The 17,741-nt window shown below is 39.5% G+C and overlaps 1 protein-coding gene across 3 annotated transcripts in view; it reads right to left on the bottom strand.

Annotated features, from left to right (window-relative positions):
* Positions 1-5,665: 5,665 nt before the first annotated feature.
* Positions 5,666-17,741, bottom strand: part of GPC4 (glypican 4) — a 213,047-nt gene continuing 200,971 nt past the window's right edge. For all 3 annotated transcript variants that reach the window (XM_033945374.1, XM_033945375.1, XM_033945377.1), the window contains exons 8-9: positions 15,685-15,857; positions 5,666-6,379 (exon numbers count right to left, since the gene is read on the bottom strand). In XM_033945374.1, the coding sequence (XP_033801265.1) occupies positions 6,177-6,379; positions 15,685-15,857 (376 nt within the window). In that variant the 3' untranslated portion in view covers positions 5,666-6,176. The remainder of the gene's footprint in view (positions 6,380-15,684; positions 15,858-17,741) is intronic.

Genomic DNA, 17,741 nt, shown 5'->3' with positions numbered 1-17,741 from the left:
ATTGATGTCCTTGTGTTTAACTGCGTTTTTTTGAGGTACTGAAAAGCATATTTTATTGCAACCTCGTGTGCATTTTAGCATTGCTTTATTCTGCTCCTTGTTTTTAATTTTATCATGTAATTAAATTATGTTCAATTAAGTATAGTTTACGAACCACAGACTGTAAACAGAGGGCTAAATGTTATGGGCTCCTTTCACAAAGGCGCACTAGTGGTTTAACGCGCGTAATACCGAGCGCTAAACCGCCGGCCGCGCTAGCCCTACCGCCTCCTCTTGAGCAGGCGGTAGTTTTTAGGCCTGCGCAGGGGTTAACGCGCGATGAAAAGTCACGCGCGCTAGCGCGGCTTGATAAAAGGAGCCCTATGCTTCAGATTTCATTTTTCATAGGATATCTTCTCTGGCTGCTTCCATTGGGAGGTTCAATTTGTACACAATAGTTCCACTTTGGATTGTCTCAGAGATTCAAGTAAAACCAGGGCTTAACTTTTACTAAGTTGCAGATAAAAAAGGCCTTGGCATGCCCTTACATGGGTTTTTCCCTGAGCGTTAAGGCCATTTTTTTTTGTCATGGCTGTAAACTCCTAATTTCACCCCCCCCCCCATTAATAGCCATATGCTAATGTTAACCACAAAAAATAAGGGTTTCAACAGTGTAACAATTCTAATTCTTATCAAATACTGTTGACAGGGAGTAAAATCACAGAGTTAGCATATAGCAAAACAATGCAGAAACTGTCACCGGGTGGAGAAAAAAGCCTCCGAGTGAAGTGGCAGTTCATAACGAATAGTGAAGTGTTGCCATAAAGTCAGTCATTGGCATTAAAAAACTCCAACCTTCTTACCATAAACCTCGCAGCATAGATGAAACGCTCACAACCAGGTTAAAGGTGCACAAGAAGTCACTTATCTGATACAGTCCTATATATAGTAACTCAGTGGTTCTTAAACCTGTCCTGGGGTACCCCCAGCTAGTTGGATTTTCAAGATGTCCCTAATGAATATGCATGAGGCAGATTTGCATATAATAGAGATGATAGGCATGTAAATCTGCCTCAAGCATAATCATTAGGGATATCCTGAAAATCCAACTGGCTGGGGGTCTCCCCAGGATGGGTTTAAGAACCACTGCACTAACTGATTAGGACAGAATACCCACTCACTGCCCCAACACCCCCCCACAAAAAATGACAAAATAATTTAGTGCATGGTTAGTGTTCACACATTCAAAACCTACCATGTGACGCTATAAAGGTGTCCTGTGGTACTCCATTTATTTTGCTGCCTTTGGCCCATGTTAGCGCCTAATGAAGCTTAATGAAATGGCCCCTTTATATAAAAAAACTGCAAACCCACAGAAAAGCCTTGAATTACCTGTATTTCACTTTCACTAGGAAGAGGAACTGAAAACAAACACGTGCTCTGTCATTTTGCTAGACTGAAATAGGGTGTGAAGATTGTTGAAAGTCGTTTTTTATGCCAAGTTTTGTCCAAATATTTCATACCATTATCCCCAAACATTTCATTTTGGCTCGGACCCCGCAGAAATACATTTTCTTAGTGTGGCAGATGAGACGCACAGAATTTTCATCTTCAGTCAATCCGCAACCTTTTCATTAAACATTGCAGAAAAAGCCAAAGCTACAATACACAGTGAAAGAACGCTCCATTTATATGGCGACAACAAGCAAAAACTTAATAATGGACAGTTCACAACTCACAATTTAAAAGAATGCATAAGAATCTGTTTTGAACAAAAAACATTGTCTCATGTAAAGGACAAGTTTAATTGCAGCAATGAAAACAGACAGTTAAAGAGTACAAATCAGAAGCTTCGTAGAGCGTCGTAGTTCTGTATTTTAAGGGATCTTGAGCCTTCTTCACTAAAAAAGAATGTGCCAATTACTACATCATACAAATGGCTGCATTCAAACCTAATGTTATGGCTTCCTTCAAGCCAAGCGTCGTCTCAGGATGAGCTGAATGATACAAAAACACATTTGTCCCCTAACCAGTACAACCAAGGAGAAAAAATACCCAATACTGAATTTTTGGTCCATTATTAGTTTATCAAATATATAGTACATCCCCATAAACACACATCATTCAAAATACTTTTGCTGCCTGTGCTATACCTTTTTTTTTTCCTATTAGTTATTTTTACTTTCAATCTGTTTAGCTCTTCAGGCTGGTTAAGCTGAGTTGTTATATTCTCAAAGGTTATATCAGGAGTACAGTGAAACGGTTTATAATTATTAAACAGACTGCTAATGGCCACTACTCACCCTCACAAATGATTTTGCAGCATAGCTAATGGATCATAGCACATATATTTCTCTTTTTTTTTTTTTTTTAATAAACTACTTATTGTTGGCTTCTTAGCTTTAATAAATATTAACATTTACTATACATATGTTTACCAATAAGGACTGGTTTTCTAAAAGTAAGGCTGTAAAAGAATTGTGGTTTGGCTTGCTCATTGAACTAGGAGAGCAGAATTTTATAAGGCTAAAATAAACAATAAAAAAAATGCTCTCTCTGCCCTTCCAACCCCGTCCCCCAAAATAAACCCCTTACAACTCTAAACAGAAAATAGCTTTGCACTTTAGTGGCCAGTGGGATGTATGATAACAAAACTGCACATCTACAGACACCTTACATCAGGAATGCCAAAGTCCCTCCTCGAGGGCCGCAATCCAGTCGGGTTTTCAGGATTTCCCCAATGAATATGCATGAGATCTATGTGCATGCACTGCTTTCAGTGCAGATTCATTGGGGAAATCCTGAAAACCCGACTGGATTGCGGCCCTCAAGGAGGGACTTTGAGATCCCTGGGTTAGATAGTTCAATACATCTTACTGAAAATTCCTCATGTTGCTCTATTAAAATGAGTAAAACATTTAGCGCACGCTAAATGCTAACGCGTGCATGTTAGTCTATGAACGCGTTAGCGTGCGCTAATTCGATTAGCGCACCTTAGTAAAGGAGGTGTTAAGACAAAAAAAAAAAAAATTACGTGATGGCTTAGTTACGAGCTACATGCTGGGAAGAGTTTGAATTGAAAGCCAAAGAATTTACAAGGGTGCTTCTCCACCTGTACCTGCACACAACTGGAAATTTAGAAAAGAAAAAAAAAAAAAAAAAAAGGACAACTGCTTTATATGAGGCTTTTATTTCCAAATGACATCTCTGAACCTAGCATTTGTTTGAGGCCTACTAGCTTGTTAAAAGCCAGAGGGTTATCCATTTAGACCTTTTAAATATTTACAATGGTAGTGCATCTACGAATTGTTTAGAATAGATCAAGGCTGAAAGCAAAGTGGACGAGGATTTAAATATTGCAACTACTACCAAGCGGCAAACTAAAGCTCAAGAAAGTTACAGAGGCCTCAACTGATGTTTAGTTCAGAAAATTCTCTGATGTTGGGGGCGACTCAACTGAGCAAAAACAGCTGGAGCACTTCAGACCCTAAATTAAAACCATAATCTAACTAGGTCTATGGGGATGGCTGTTTGAGCTACGTTTTGGAGACCAGATTTACTTTTACCAAGTACAGCAGCCCTCAAAGTTAAAAGGAAATTCCTCAGAAATGAGGTAGTTACTAAGTATCAGCATATTTTCCCAATTTCGACAAGGCCACTACGTTATTTACAATCTATTTTCCCACACAAATTAAATTCTTCTCGGTCTGAAATTTCAATGACTTGTTTTCTAAAAGAAAAAAATCTAGTCGCAATACGCCTATTACTTACATGTTTAAATAAATAACTTGTTACTTCTAATGACATCAAGTCTCTAGAGATGTGTGTGGAACAGCCCATTAATTCACTTATTTGTCTGTGATAAAAGAAACACACTTTTGGTTTGTTGAAACAGGTTAAATGAAATGCTGACCCTGAGCTAATATTTACAAGTAAATAAGATTCTGATCTAAGAACAGAAGTAACAAAAAAATCTAATGGACTGCATTTTAAGAACATCTAGTCCTTTTCTTCGAAGCTGAAAAATATGCTAGTTGTTAAAGACGGGGGTAAACTTATAAAATAATTTTTATTTCACCTGCAAAAATGTTATAACTCCTTTGTTAAATGACAGCTTCCTTTTCCCTTACGATTTGGTACTTGCTTCTTTCCTTCAGGTTTGGATAAAGTGAAAGGAACTTTTGAGTCCATGCTACTGCCGTCTCATGGCCTGGCTAGTCAACACACTAAGAAGAGCAGTGTGGTCTCCACCCCAACTTTCAAGTTCATTTCTTCTGTGGGATAATGTGTGAGAAACACCCTCTTGTCTTGCTTAGGTTACATACTTCCTACTAACCCCGCTTACACTACAGAGACCCTTTCAACTTCTGACTGGTAGGAGGAAGATAACTGCTAGCAAACATGGCCTACACAAAGTCATGAGCCTACCCACAAAGGCTTTCTTCACATGCCATTTGCATTAGTTAAAATTTTAGAACAAAACCAAATGTTACATCAAGGTAGGCCATACAACATTCCTTTGTCAAAACAGGATGTCTTCAATCATATTTACCGTATATGCAGGGAAAACTAATGAGGTGTGAACTACACATCTCACATTAGCTTATGACGGGAAGGGGTAAAACGCGGACCTCTCGGACCTGGCGGATCTAAACCCACACGTCCTTAAAAATCTGAGGTCTGTGCCACTTGTAGTTAGTTTCTGGCTCTGACAGACCTCGATGACAATTTAGCGCTGATGGATCCATCTTAGCATAGGGAGGGAAAAGTATTAGGATCCGTCAGCGCTAAAATGTCACCGAGGTCTGTCAGAGCCAGAGACTAAAAGTGGCGCGGCTACTTTGCTGGCAATAATTGAATGTTTATAGAGCCCGGACGGTTGGGCCGGATCCCCGCCACTGGTATCTTTTGCAGGAGAGATTTTCTGCAAAACTTCATTAAGGGGGATGGTTTAGTCTCTGGCTCTGACAGACCTCGGTGACATTTTTAGCGCTGACGGATCCTAATACTTTTCCCTCCCTATGCTGAGATGGATCCGTCAGCGCTAAATTGTCATCGAGGTATGTCAGAGCCAGAAACTAACTACAAGTGGCACGGACCTTAGATTTTTAAGGATGTGCGGGTTTAGATTTGCGAGGTCCGTCAGGTCCGCGTTTTACCCCTTCCCGCTTATGATCACTATTCCCTCTAAGCTGAGGAGTACTCCAAATGCATTACTGACGGTGGGGGTGGGGAGGTGCTGCTTTAATAGTGGTATATGCGTGGAACAGTCTCCCAAAAGAGGTGGTGGAAACAGAGACTATCTGATTTCAAGAGGGCCTGGGATAGACATGTGGGATCTCTCAGAGAGAGAAAGAGATAATGGTTACTGTGGATAGGCAGACTAGATGGGCCATTTGACCTTTATCTGCCATCATGTTTCTCTATTTTTAATTGCTAAAGATAGACAGGTTTCTTTGGAGTCCTGCAGAGCTTGCCTAACTTTCACTATTGAAAATGTTATAGTGGAACAGCAATCCCCAATGGCAGGACTACAGGTGGAAGACTCCCGCTTAAGACAGAAGGAACTGTGCTTATGCCTGGAATTTTCAGTTTCTTTCATTTTAACCCAAAATAAATTAAATGGAATTTATACCAGACCTTAATATTATATGATGAACAGTTAAGCTCCTACCACGCAGCGTTATTGTATGTATTTAAAAAAATTCTATTTCTTGTCAAATAAGCAATTTCAGCAATTAATTACAGGAAACATTTTCTGCTTAATGGGTGCTTCATTTTTTTTTCTATAAGATAATATGATAAATAAAATTTACTCCTGTACACAGATATTTCATATTCTGAAACTTACTTGTTACATGCCAAGATATGACCCTGGTTTTCTTGGAAGGAAATGCACTTAAGATACCAAAAAAAACAGGAAATTTGATAAAAAGACAAAATGCATAGCTAACTACAAGTCTATATATACAGTTGAGTTGACCACCTTACACATTGATTCTTGCTGAATGGGACAGAAGCAGTGTCCATGCCCCTTTTTCCAGATCGACTGTGTAGAAACACTTCAAAACCAGTGGCAACATGGTAAAAAAACACTGTACACTGTTGTCCATTAACTTGAGAGCAAAGTCACTAGATGATATAAAAAGTGGAAAAAGGTGCTTGAATATTGTCTTTTTGCTTCCTAATTTATGCAATTATCTCCATTGTCTTTGCATAGCCAGGACGATACTAATGAGTAGAGCTACGTGTGATAGGCCAATGGTGGAGGCAGAGTCCTTAATCGAAGTCTCATCAATCCTCTGGGTTTTCACATTGTCATTGAAATGAAACTCTGAATTACATGATTGCACATCATCATCACAGCCACTTCCACTCTCTTCTCCGCTACTTTCCTCATCTGTAAAGACAAGTAGAGTTTACATTTCTTTAATTTTTCACTTCTCTCTGGATTTTACACATGCTCCTTGGAGTGCTGCAATGTAATACCTTACTGTATAAACCCTCTCCTTTACAAAGATGCGCTAGCGTTTTTAGCATCAGTTGCCGCGGTAACAGCTCCGATGCTCACAGAACTCCAATGAGCGTCTGAGCTGTTACCACCGCGATCGGTGCTAAAAACGCTAGCGCAACTTTGTAAAGGAGGAAGTTAATACCTTAATCTCATCTACTGTCAAACACCATAAAGCTCGAGGTTTACAATTACAGTGGCAATGTAGCCTAAGTTTCCAAGTTTTATTTGAGTTTGATATACTATGAGTTTCAACTAGGCTATTAATGCAGTGTACAATTGTCTAGATCAGGGGTGTCCAACCTGCGGCCCCGTAAAGTATTTTGTGCGGCTCCGGTCGAGGGCGATGCAGTGTTTTCCTCTGCTGCCCCCGGGTGTTTACTGTCTTGCCGGCTCCCTCCTCTGTCTTGCTGCAGCATTTGCGTAGCCCCAGAAACATTTTTATCGGCCAATGCGGCCCAGAGAAGCCAAAAGGTTGGACACCCCTGGTCTAGATGGAGATAAATAGAAGTAGGAATAGGAGGAAATATTAGAGAAAGTGGAACTACAATGTATGACAGGAAAAGAAAAAAAAGGCGTGAAGAGAAGATGGACTTTGCATCTTATAAATAAGTCCTACTCTGTAGAAAGGCAGTGGGGATAGGGGAAAAGTTCAGAATTGTAGGTGTCTTAGAATAGAAAGGATTTGAGGTTGGATATGAATTTTTCCATTGAGGTTTCTAGTCTAAGGTGCATGGGAAGTATGTTCCATAAGGGGAAGCCGGTGACAGATAAAACATTAGAACATGACTTCACATAAGTGATCTGTCTGGCAGTAGGAATTATAAGCAAGTTCTGTTGTTCTGACTAAAGGGTGCATGAGGATATATAAGTTGTGAGAAATTGGTTGAGAAAGGGGGGTGAGTGAAACATATGGCATTTTAAATATAAGGAACAGGATTTGGCTCCAGCGATCAATTTGATCCAGTGTTTTGGATTATTTGTAAACAGTGTATTTCATTTATTTCTGATGCCCTGACAGAATTACAGTAATCAAAATGACTCATTATGAGTGAATGGACCAGTATGTTGAGAGATGAAGGGTAGAGCATAGGTTTAAGTGAACCTACTTTCTGAAGTTTAAAGAAATAATGTTGGGTGACCGATAAGATATCTATAATGATGCCTAAGAGGCAAAGAGTTTCCAAGTTTATTATAAGATTTGATAAATCGCCTATTCCATATTCTAAGCGATGTACATCTATAAGTTTACAAAGTTAGGGTATACATACAAACTAAAATAACTTAAAATTAAACAGGTTAAAATAACATAAAAGTACTTAACATAAAATCGCATGACTAGACAAAGGCAACAAGACTGATTAACATGTATGATCAAAGAAGGGTAAAATTATGGGGAGAAATACAATTCAATATAAAAGAAACATTTAAGGTTAAAAACATTAGGAAACAGGGAGAAATTTAATATAAGATGTAAAAAAGAAAAAATTCAATTAGTCACTAAATGCGTCTTTGAAAAGGAATCCCTTAAGTTTACTCTTAAATTTATCTAGCATTTTTTCCTCTCTCAAATAAATTGGCAAAGCGTTCCAGGCTAGAGGGGCCGTAACTGAAAAAATGGAGTGACGTCGTGTACCAATAACTTTTAACGACGGAACAACTAATAAGTGTTGTTCAGTTGAGCATAATACTCTCGAAGTATTATAGGGAATTAAAAATTTATAAATAAATGCTGGAGTTTTAAAAATTATAGATTTGAAAGTGAGTAAATTTAATTTGTATATTATGCGATATATTACCGGCAGCCAATGTGCTTTCTCTAGCAAAGGCATAACGTGATCGAATTTCTTAACGTTTTCAATAATTTTAATCAAGGCATTTTGTATAATTTGTAAGCGTTTAATTTCTTTTTGGGCTATTCCTTTAAATAAGGCATTACAATAGTCAATCTTTGAAATAACTAAGGAGTGTATCAATATATTCAGGGATTTTGGGCATAAAAATTTTTTCATTGAGCGAATTTGAGTAGAGGTGACTGGAATGAGTGTGCCTGGAAGTTGTAGTAGAGTAGCAAGATCTTGCGGAGTAGTGCGTAAGAGCAGTAGGGCCCTATATTTTTTGGGGATTGAGGAACAGGTGATTATCTCGTAAACAGGTTGTGACTGTGCAAAGATGAGAGTTGATCTCATTGATTTGTGAGGGATCAGAAGGATTACTGGGGTGAAGTTGGATTTTATCAGCGTAAACAAAAACAGTAAAACCTATGGATTGAGTGAAGGTTAGAAGAGGTATCATAAAAATGTTGAATAGTAAAGATGCCAGTATTGATCCTTGAGAAGACTCCACAAGGTAAGGTTAATGGATCTGATGTAATGTTGTGAAATTGAACTGTGTATTTCTGTTCGTGGAGATAGGATATGAACCATGATAGATGGGTTCCAGAAATGCCAATTGTTTGGAGACGTCTGAGAAGAGTGCAATTAACAGTGTCGAAGGTAGGGGTGAGGTTGATGCGGTAAGAATTATAGATTAATGATGATCAAAGTAATATAAAATTTTGGTAGTGAGGCCAATAAGTGATGTTTCTGGACAGTGGTTATTATGGAAACTGGTTTGCTTTGGGTTAGAGAGTTTGTTTTATCCAGGAAGTCAAGAAGAGATGTTAATACAATGTTTTTGGGCAATTTTGGCTTGAAATGGCAAATTTGAAATTTCACGGTAATTAGAACAGTCAGTGGCTGAGGTTTTGCTATCCTTGATTTAGTGTGTAAAACTGCAAGTTTCCGAGTAGCTGAAACTAGGCTGTGTGTGAGACTGGATATTATCATAGTATGTATGAATAGTATGTATGAATAGACCAAAGATTCTTTTAAGAATTCCTGATGGTACTGGATCATGGGGAGAAGTAGTAATTTTCATGGAGGATATTTTTTGTGATCTCACAAAGAGGGAGGATGTTGAACTCATCAGATAGGGTACTGGTACAAACATTTGTAATGGGAGTCAGTAATGTGGGGCTGGTGCAAGAACTTGTAGTAGAGGCTGTTGGTGTGGGGCTTGCTGAAGAAGGTAATGTGAAAAATGAATTTCGTACTACATAGTAGAAAGCAGACCTGTGTGGTCCGTCCAGTCTGCCCAACAGTCATATTCATTCTCAAGGCAATGTTGAAACAAACCAATAATTACTCATTTTACTTGCTGAGTTCCATCCAGTACAAGATGTCTTCCCCTCTCCCCCCCACCCCGAAATAGGTAAGACCTATACTTAAGATGATTTGGATGTGGAATATAATATGCATAATTATTCCTGATGCCTTCTGCACCACTGCAGGAGTTGCCATTAAAGCTTACTCCAGTCCCTCCTGATCCGCCTTGCCATATATTGGACATAGACTGTAGAAGTCTGTCTAGCACAGTCTTCACGTCCCTGTTATGGGCTTCCATTTAAGTACCAATCCTGCACATCGTAAATGAAACTATAGTTTTTGATCTGTCGAGTTTTATGTCGACACTATCCTTTTTCTATTTTGGGATCCTTTGAGTCTATCCCACACTGTCACTGTTTTTGCTTCTCCTACCTCTACAGGGAGGGCATTCCAGGCAACCACCACTCTCTCTGTGGATGCCTGGAATGTCCACGAGACATTACTCCTAAGTCTACCTGCAACCTCATATTATATCCTCTAGTTTTACCACTTTTCCATCTCTGGAATAGATTTGTTTGTAAATAAACATCCTTCAAGTATTTAGATATCTGCATCATATCTCCTCTATCCTTTCTTTCTTCCAGGGTACACATATTCAGGTAGTCAAGCCTCTTTTCATACATCTCTTGGCACAATCCCAATATTTTCATCGCCTTCCTCTAGAGAACTTCCAAGTCTTCTTACATCCATAGCAAGATATGGACTCCGGAATTGAACACAATATTCCAAGTGGAGCCTTACCAACTTCTCTTATTCTGAATTGAAGCTGAAACTTCAGAAAACACAAAATTTTTTGTAGCTTCGCCACACCCACTTGACACCAAAACACCACTATGCATCAATAAATTTAGTTATCCTATTCAGACTACTATGAAGGTATTGGATGTAACACTAGATCAGTGCCTAACCAAGAAAGACCAAGTAGATTCCTTAATCAAAAAGGGTTTTTTCACTCTCTGGAAACTTCGATCCATTAGAGCATATTTTGATATGTCAGCATTTAGAATCCTAGTACAATCCTTTGTACTGAGTCAACTTGATTACTTTAACATCGCCTATTTAGCAATTTCCCAAAAGTATATGCGACGATTAAAATTAATGCAAAATGCAGCGGTCAAACTGATTTTCGGGCTAAAGAAGTTTGATCATGTGACACCTTACTACCGACAGCTGCATTGGCTACCAATGGAGGCACGTGTAAAGTTTAAATTCGCCTGTCTCTGCTTTAAAGTACTATATGGTCTAGCCCCTAAATACATAACTGACCTTTTCTCCTTCTCAGCCAACAGACATAAGAGAAGCTCACATTTGAACTTCATTTCCCCCCCAGTTAGAGGATGTAAACTCAAAAGACACCATCAACATCTTTTCTCACATCAGGCAGCATTATGTGGTAAAGATCTAGAACAATTGTTTACACCTACTACTTATGAGGAATTCAGGAAACGCCTAAAAACATATCTGTTCTGAAGTATCTAGACAGCTGACCCGTATAACTCTTTTTCTTCAATAACTGTTCCCTTGAGCTGTTAACCATTATCTTTCACCTCTGTTAAGTTCAATCAATTTGTACCATCTTTTAATCTTTATAAACCGCATAGAACTTCACGGTCCTGCGGTATATAAACTGTTATTATTATTCTGCTGGCGATTCCTCTCTATGCATCCCAGCATCCCTCTGGCTACAGCCACCAATTTGTCACATTGTTTTGTAGCTTTGAGATCCTCAGACACTATCACGCCAAGGTCCCTCTCCTTGTTCATGCATATCAGCTTCTCAACCCCCCCCCTTTGGATTTTTACTCCCCAAGTGCATCCCCTCTGCACTTCTTCGCATTAAATTTCAACTGCCAAACATTAGACCATTCTTCCAACATTTACAGATCTCTTCATGTTTTATATTCCTCCAGCATGTCTACTCTGTTGCAAATCTTCATGCCATCTGCAAAAAGATACACTTTCCCTTCTAATTCTTCAGAAATATCACTCACATATATACTGAGCAGAATGGGCCCCCAATACTAATCCCTGAGGCACACCACTATTTACCTTTCTTTCCTCCGAAGAAATTCCATTCACCACTACTCCTGTCGTCTGTCCATCAACCAATTTCTAATCCAGGTCACCACTTTGGGTTCCAACTTTATCCCACTAAGTTTATTGATAAGCCTCCTATGAGGAACAATAGCAAAGGTTTTGCTGAAATCCAGGTAGACTATCATCTAATGCACATCCTCTATCCAATTCTCTGTACCAAACAAATATATCAATTTCTTTGACTAGGTGACCAATTTCCCTTCGGTGAAACCATGTATCTCAGATCTTGTAACCCGTTGGATTCCAGGTAGTTCACTATTCTTTCTTTCAGCAAAGCTTCTGTTATCTTTCCAGCCACTAAAGTGAGGCCTACCAACCTGTAGTTTCCAACCTCTTCTCTGTTACCACTTTTGTGAAGAACGTGTACCAAAGACTTCAGATCTTCCTCCAGTTTCTGGAAAGCTTTCTATGTGTTTCAAGCATGCCACTGTTAGCCAGATCATTTGTCCATAAGTGATTACAATGTCAGTTTTAAAGTCTCTGATCAGAATCAGTATGTGGTTAGTATCGCTACCGGCAGAGGATCCAGGAAGGCATTTAACTTTGTTTGGACCGATGGACTGAGTCCCTAAATTAATGTCTCTGATAATGGAGTCCCCTAACAAGGGTTGGATTTTTTTTTTTTTTTTCCATTTTGCTGCTTTGGCAGTGCTTTGTGGGTGTTTTACTTTGATTAGCATTCTTTGTTTGTGAACTCACCTCAGAGTTCATTTTCTGTGCATCAGAAAGCTCCAATACAGCATAATTATGTAGGGACAGTAATTGGAAGGGTGGATACCTCTGTGTCACTGGTTGTAATCTGCCAAAGCCTACAGTTATCCATTTAGTCTCCAGTTGTTTCTCCTTTGTGGTAGTGGCAGTAAGTTAGCTACAAGCTTTAACAGTTTTAGAAGATCCTTTAATTGCAACCAATTCCTGTCTGAGGTCCTGATGCGCAAAAGCTTTCTGTGGCAGTATGGCACGTTAAAGCAGTCTTACTGACATAGAAAGCTCTCCTCCCAATGTATAAAAAGGTTCTCCATGGCTGCTAATGATCCTCATAGCAGCCACTGAGAACCCTATGCAGATGCATTTCAAGGAGCTCATTAGTATTCTAATGAGCTCTACTTGTGATATACCAAGGAGAATGACCCCCCTAACATCATTATAGCTGTTGTGCATGTGTTGTGTGCTCACAGACTACACGAACAGCTGTGCCCTTCCCCCCAAAAAAATCCCACTAACCCCCTCAGATGCCACAACGATCTCTTAACACCGCACCATCTCCTTTTTCCCTGTTTGTTTTGAAGCAATTTCCATTTTTTTTGGCCATTTATTTGAAGGTAAGGGCTTTTTAGTTTTCTTCCTTTTTGAACTGCAAGATTTTGCTACTCCAGTTCATTTCTGCCCTTCCCCTTTCTGAGAAAGAGCAAAGAAAGCGCAGGCTTCATCTTCTAGGTAGAAGTCGGCTTCTTAAAAGGTCAGAAGAAAAGCCAAAGGTCAGAGGGAAAGCCCTGCCTAGAGCAGCTGGAAATCATATTTATTTTTTAAAATTTTTATTCCACTTCAAATCTTAGTGGATTATGTCTAAAACAATCATAACAAAATCCACAAACGTTAATAAATATACTAGACAATTTGATCGCCTGCATAATACATAAAACTCCTACGCTCTCAAAACAGCCATCCTCCTTATTTAAAAATTTTTTATTCCGCTTCAAACTTAAGCTGATTACATCTTGCCTGGACTCCTAGCTGGGAGGGGGGTATTGTGAATGAGCCCCGTGGTTTCAAGAAAGAAGTGGCTGTTTCGCTTTTGACAGGGTTAAGAAATAGGAACACGTTGCTGTCTCCTTAGAAGCCTTTTCCAAGAGTGGGCGCTTGCTTTAAAGGGCTGCTCTTGCAGAATAGCTCATCCGAAGCCAGAATACTCTCTACTTTACTACATCACTTAACAGAAAAAAAATCTGTTGGAAGCTCCAATCCTGTCAGATGAAATAAGATTAGAGAAAGTTGGACTTGTTTCCATGAGAGTCTACTCTTGTCTAAGGTGAGATGGGGGAGTAGTCCTAATATGCTACTTGGGATCTGGCTAGGTAATTGGGACCTGGGTTGGTCACTGTTGGAAACAGGATACTGGGCTTGATGGACCTTTGGTCTGTCCCAGTAAGACAATTCTTATGTTCTTATTTATAATTATAGCTGAGAGAACTACAGCGGCTGTTTTTCTTTTGCAATGTGTGTTTGCATTCCATGATAGATTAGCGTGGATTTGTTGTGTGTGGGGGTGGATAGGTGGGGGTGGAGGGGGAGATGAATTCTTTCTTCATGTTACTATAGAGCAGGGCTGCCCAAGTCCGGTCCTCGAGATCTATTGGCAGGCCAGGTTTTCAGGATATCCACAATGAATATGCATGAGAGAGAGATTTGCATACCAAGAAGGCAGTGCAGGCAAATCTTTCTCATGCATATTCATTGTGGATATCCTGAAAATCTGGCCTGCCAATAGATCTCGAGGACCGGATTTGGGCAACCATGCTATACAGAATCTAGGTAAAGCCTGAAAAGTAAAACTTAGGGAAAGCTGCAACATTTTTCCTCTATTATGAAAAATGTAGCTGAATGGGGGATTGCCATCTAAGCCTGTTTTCTAGTAGATGTGCATTACCAGCCAAATCTGCAGCTCACTTTAGTTCCTGGGAATAAATCTACCCGTGGCAAGTACTCAAGGTTATGTCAGACCCGACCCCACCAATAACGGACAATTTTCTGCCCTCAGGTCCACCTACAGCTCTAACTCAAGCCAATAAGAACTCAGCTGCTCTACACCAGGTCCGTCCTCAGCTCCTGGCATCAACCAATAACAGTGCAGCTTCTCAACCACCCGCACTCTGCCCCAGCTCTCACACTCGTCAATAGCAGCCAACTTCCCACCCAAAGCTCCGCCCTACTTATCATTCTTGACACCAGCCAATAACAGCACAGCTGTTCCCAACTTCTCCAGCTCCACCCCAGGCTCTCACATCTGTCAACAAGTGTGACTTTTGCAAGGTGGCAGGAGGGTTAGCAATTATAGACTGGAAGAAAGACGGACACAAGCTTGCAGGGGACACTGATCTTTCACGGACCGGCGTTTGAAGAACATTGCTTTAGACCACCACCTTTGGCGTCAAAAAGCTAAGAACTAAGATAGTGTTCTATTTAACGGCAAAATCTGCACACCATATCTGTTATAGAATACTAGCCTAAGTCAACAATACTGTGCAAGAATTTATGCGCAAACATTTATGCCCACTCTGACAGGTGAAAATGTTTGTCTATAAATGCAGCACCTTGTGCACGACTGATAATATTCTATAAAATGCATGCCGGAATTGTCAGAATGCCCATGACCTGCCTATGCACTTCCCATATCAAACCCCTTCCCCTCCTTACAATTATGTGCTAGAGCGCTTAGGCGTGAAGTTACGGAATCATGCCCAGGTGCAGTTATGTACATAACTGCTGTTCCCCCACCCATCTTGGCTCATTAACTGCCATTGTCGTGTGGAAGTTATGTGCCAAATCGGTGCGGCACACTATACAGAATTGGGGGGGGGGGGGGGCAGTAGCCAAATTTGGAGCCTACAAGAGCAGGATTCAGAAATGATCTCTAGTGCATGGTCCCAGGATCAAGGCTTTTACTGCAATAACCAGACTAGATATGATTAGGAAAGGGGGGGGGGAGAAAAAAAGAATATAAAATAATGGGAAAACCCTACTATGTAACAGAGAAGGCTCATGTTATAAGGATCCTAGCCCTGCTCCAACTGAGCTGAAGTTCAAAAGCAGAAGAAGGAAATTGGCTAGTCAAATTGTCAAGTTTCTCTCACATACAGCCAAGCACCAAACTAACACTGCAAATATACTTACTTAGGTCAATATCAACATCGATGCCGTTGTAGGCATTTTTCATTTTATTTGTCATTACTCGAAGGTTCATGATTTGACTACGGATCACCATGTCTGGCTTGGTAATATCTACTTTGACATCAGGATTATGTGCCTGGTTGGCTAACCCATTTGCCGTCACTGGAAACGGGTACCTAAAACAGATTATACACACAAGCTTTAATGTGTGAATATTTTCCTACAACCATATAGTCAAGATAGGTTATCTGATGTGGATAACATGCTATGCTAAGCTCTAAATCAGTGGTTCCCAAACCTGTCCTGGGGGACCCCCAGCCAGTCAGGTTTTCAAGATATCCCTAATGAATATGCATTAGAGAGATTTGCATACCTGTCACTTCCATTATATGCAAATCTCTCTCATGCATATTCATTAGGGATATCTTGAAAACCTGACTGGCTGGGGGTCCCCCAGGACAGGTTTGGGAACCACTGCTCTAAATGAAATACCATCTTACGAAGATGGCTACTGGGTACATTTACAACTTATTTGAAAGGGAAAGGGCACAGAATGTTTTTTAAGCAATGAGAAAGTAAATTTATAAACTGTGAGCTATGGGTGGTAAAATCTTAGAAAGCATACATTCAGTCAAATGATCGGCGATCCAAGGACATGTAATCAATTACAGAACTGGTGATTTGGCTTAAAAAAAGATCACCAACACTGATGCTATGCTTTCTGTATAAATCAACTTAATAGCATATAAGACTTTCAGATGGCTATTTCAATATCAATTCAATAGAAATAGGAACTTCTTCCTTATTCCAATTTAGCAATCTGTTACTGTCACTTATTATTATTAGACCCTCAGCGTCACCACTCAGAACTCAAACATATCACCGTTCTGAGCTTTACGTGACCAATCCTCACTGGGTCCAAGTTTTACTTATTTATATTTTTTCAAGAGTTTATATATTCAAATACTTATATCTTTCTCAAGTTTTATATATTCAAATACTTATTCATTTTAGTTAGCTTATTTTACTTAGCTTTAATGTGGTTGTCTCTGGTAGAGATATTTTTAGATCAAGCAGGGTGACATAGCCGACATGTTTCGCGGGAAACCACTTTATCAAGGCTCCACCCCTTTTAGCACTAAAGCAGTTGAGGAAGTCGATAGTGCTAAAAGGGGTGGAGCCTTGATAAAGCGGTTTCCCGCGAAACATGTCGGCTATGTCACCCTGCTTGATCTAAAAATATCTCTACCAGAGACAACCACATTAAAGCTAAGTAAAATAAGCTAACTAAAATGAATAAGTATTTGAATATATAAAACTTGAGAAAGATATAAGTATTTGAATATATAAACTCTTGAAAAAATATAAATAAGTAAAACTTGGACCCAGTGAGGATTGGTCACGTAAAGCTCAGAACGGTGATATGTTTGAGTTCTGAGTGGTGACGCTGAGGGTCTAATAATAATAAGTGACAGTAACAGATTGCTAAATTGGAATAAGGAAGAAGTTCCTATTTCTATTGAATTGATGCTTTCTGTATAAGTCACTACTACCAAACAAAACATTCAAATATTGTAGTGTTCCTAAAGTAGTGAAATGTTAAGAAATCTTCAGCCCCCAAAAAGAGCAGCCCCCATATTATTCAATAAAAAGTTCTTCCAGAATAAAAAGGCAAAAATTAATTTTGTGGAATAAGACCATCATAAATTCATATTTGACGGTTCTGCTTCCAAAAGTTCATTTGTACAGAAATAAAGCAACAAAACCAATCCACAATTATAATTTCCTGCTAATGCATCGGATGTTTTTCATGACTGTTTTCTTATCCAAGCAATGTCAAATGTACTAGATGTAGTAAAGGAATTTCCCCATGCTGTTTCTACAATTGATATGCTTGGTACATCTGACCCAGTGAAAGTCAACTGAACTTGGATCCTTTGGCCCTTTTAGGTGATATTCTGAACTCATTCTAGGTTATGCTCCTTTTCTCACTCGACTACTTTTGAGACTATCCAGTCCCAAGTCCTGCATATATACATACAAGGTTAGGTATACTCCTA

This window comes from Geotrypetes seraphini, chromosome 5 (genome assembly GCF_902459505.1).
Source record: "Geotrypetes seraphini chromosome 5, aGeoSer1.1, whole genome shotgun sequence".
NCBI classification, from domain to species: Eukaryota; Metazoa; Chordata; class Amphibia; order Gymnophiona; family Dermophiidae; genus Geotrypetes; species Geotrypetes seraphini.
This window is presented reverse-complemented; position numbering and strand designations above follow the sequence as displayed.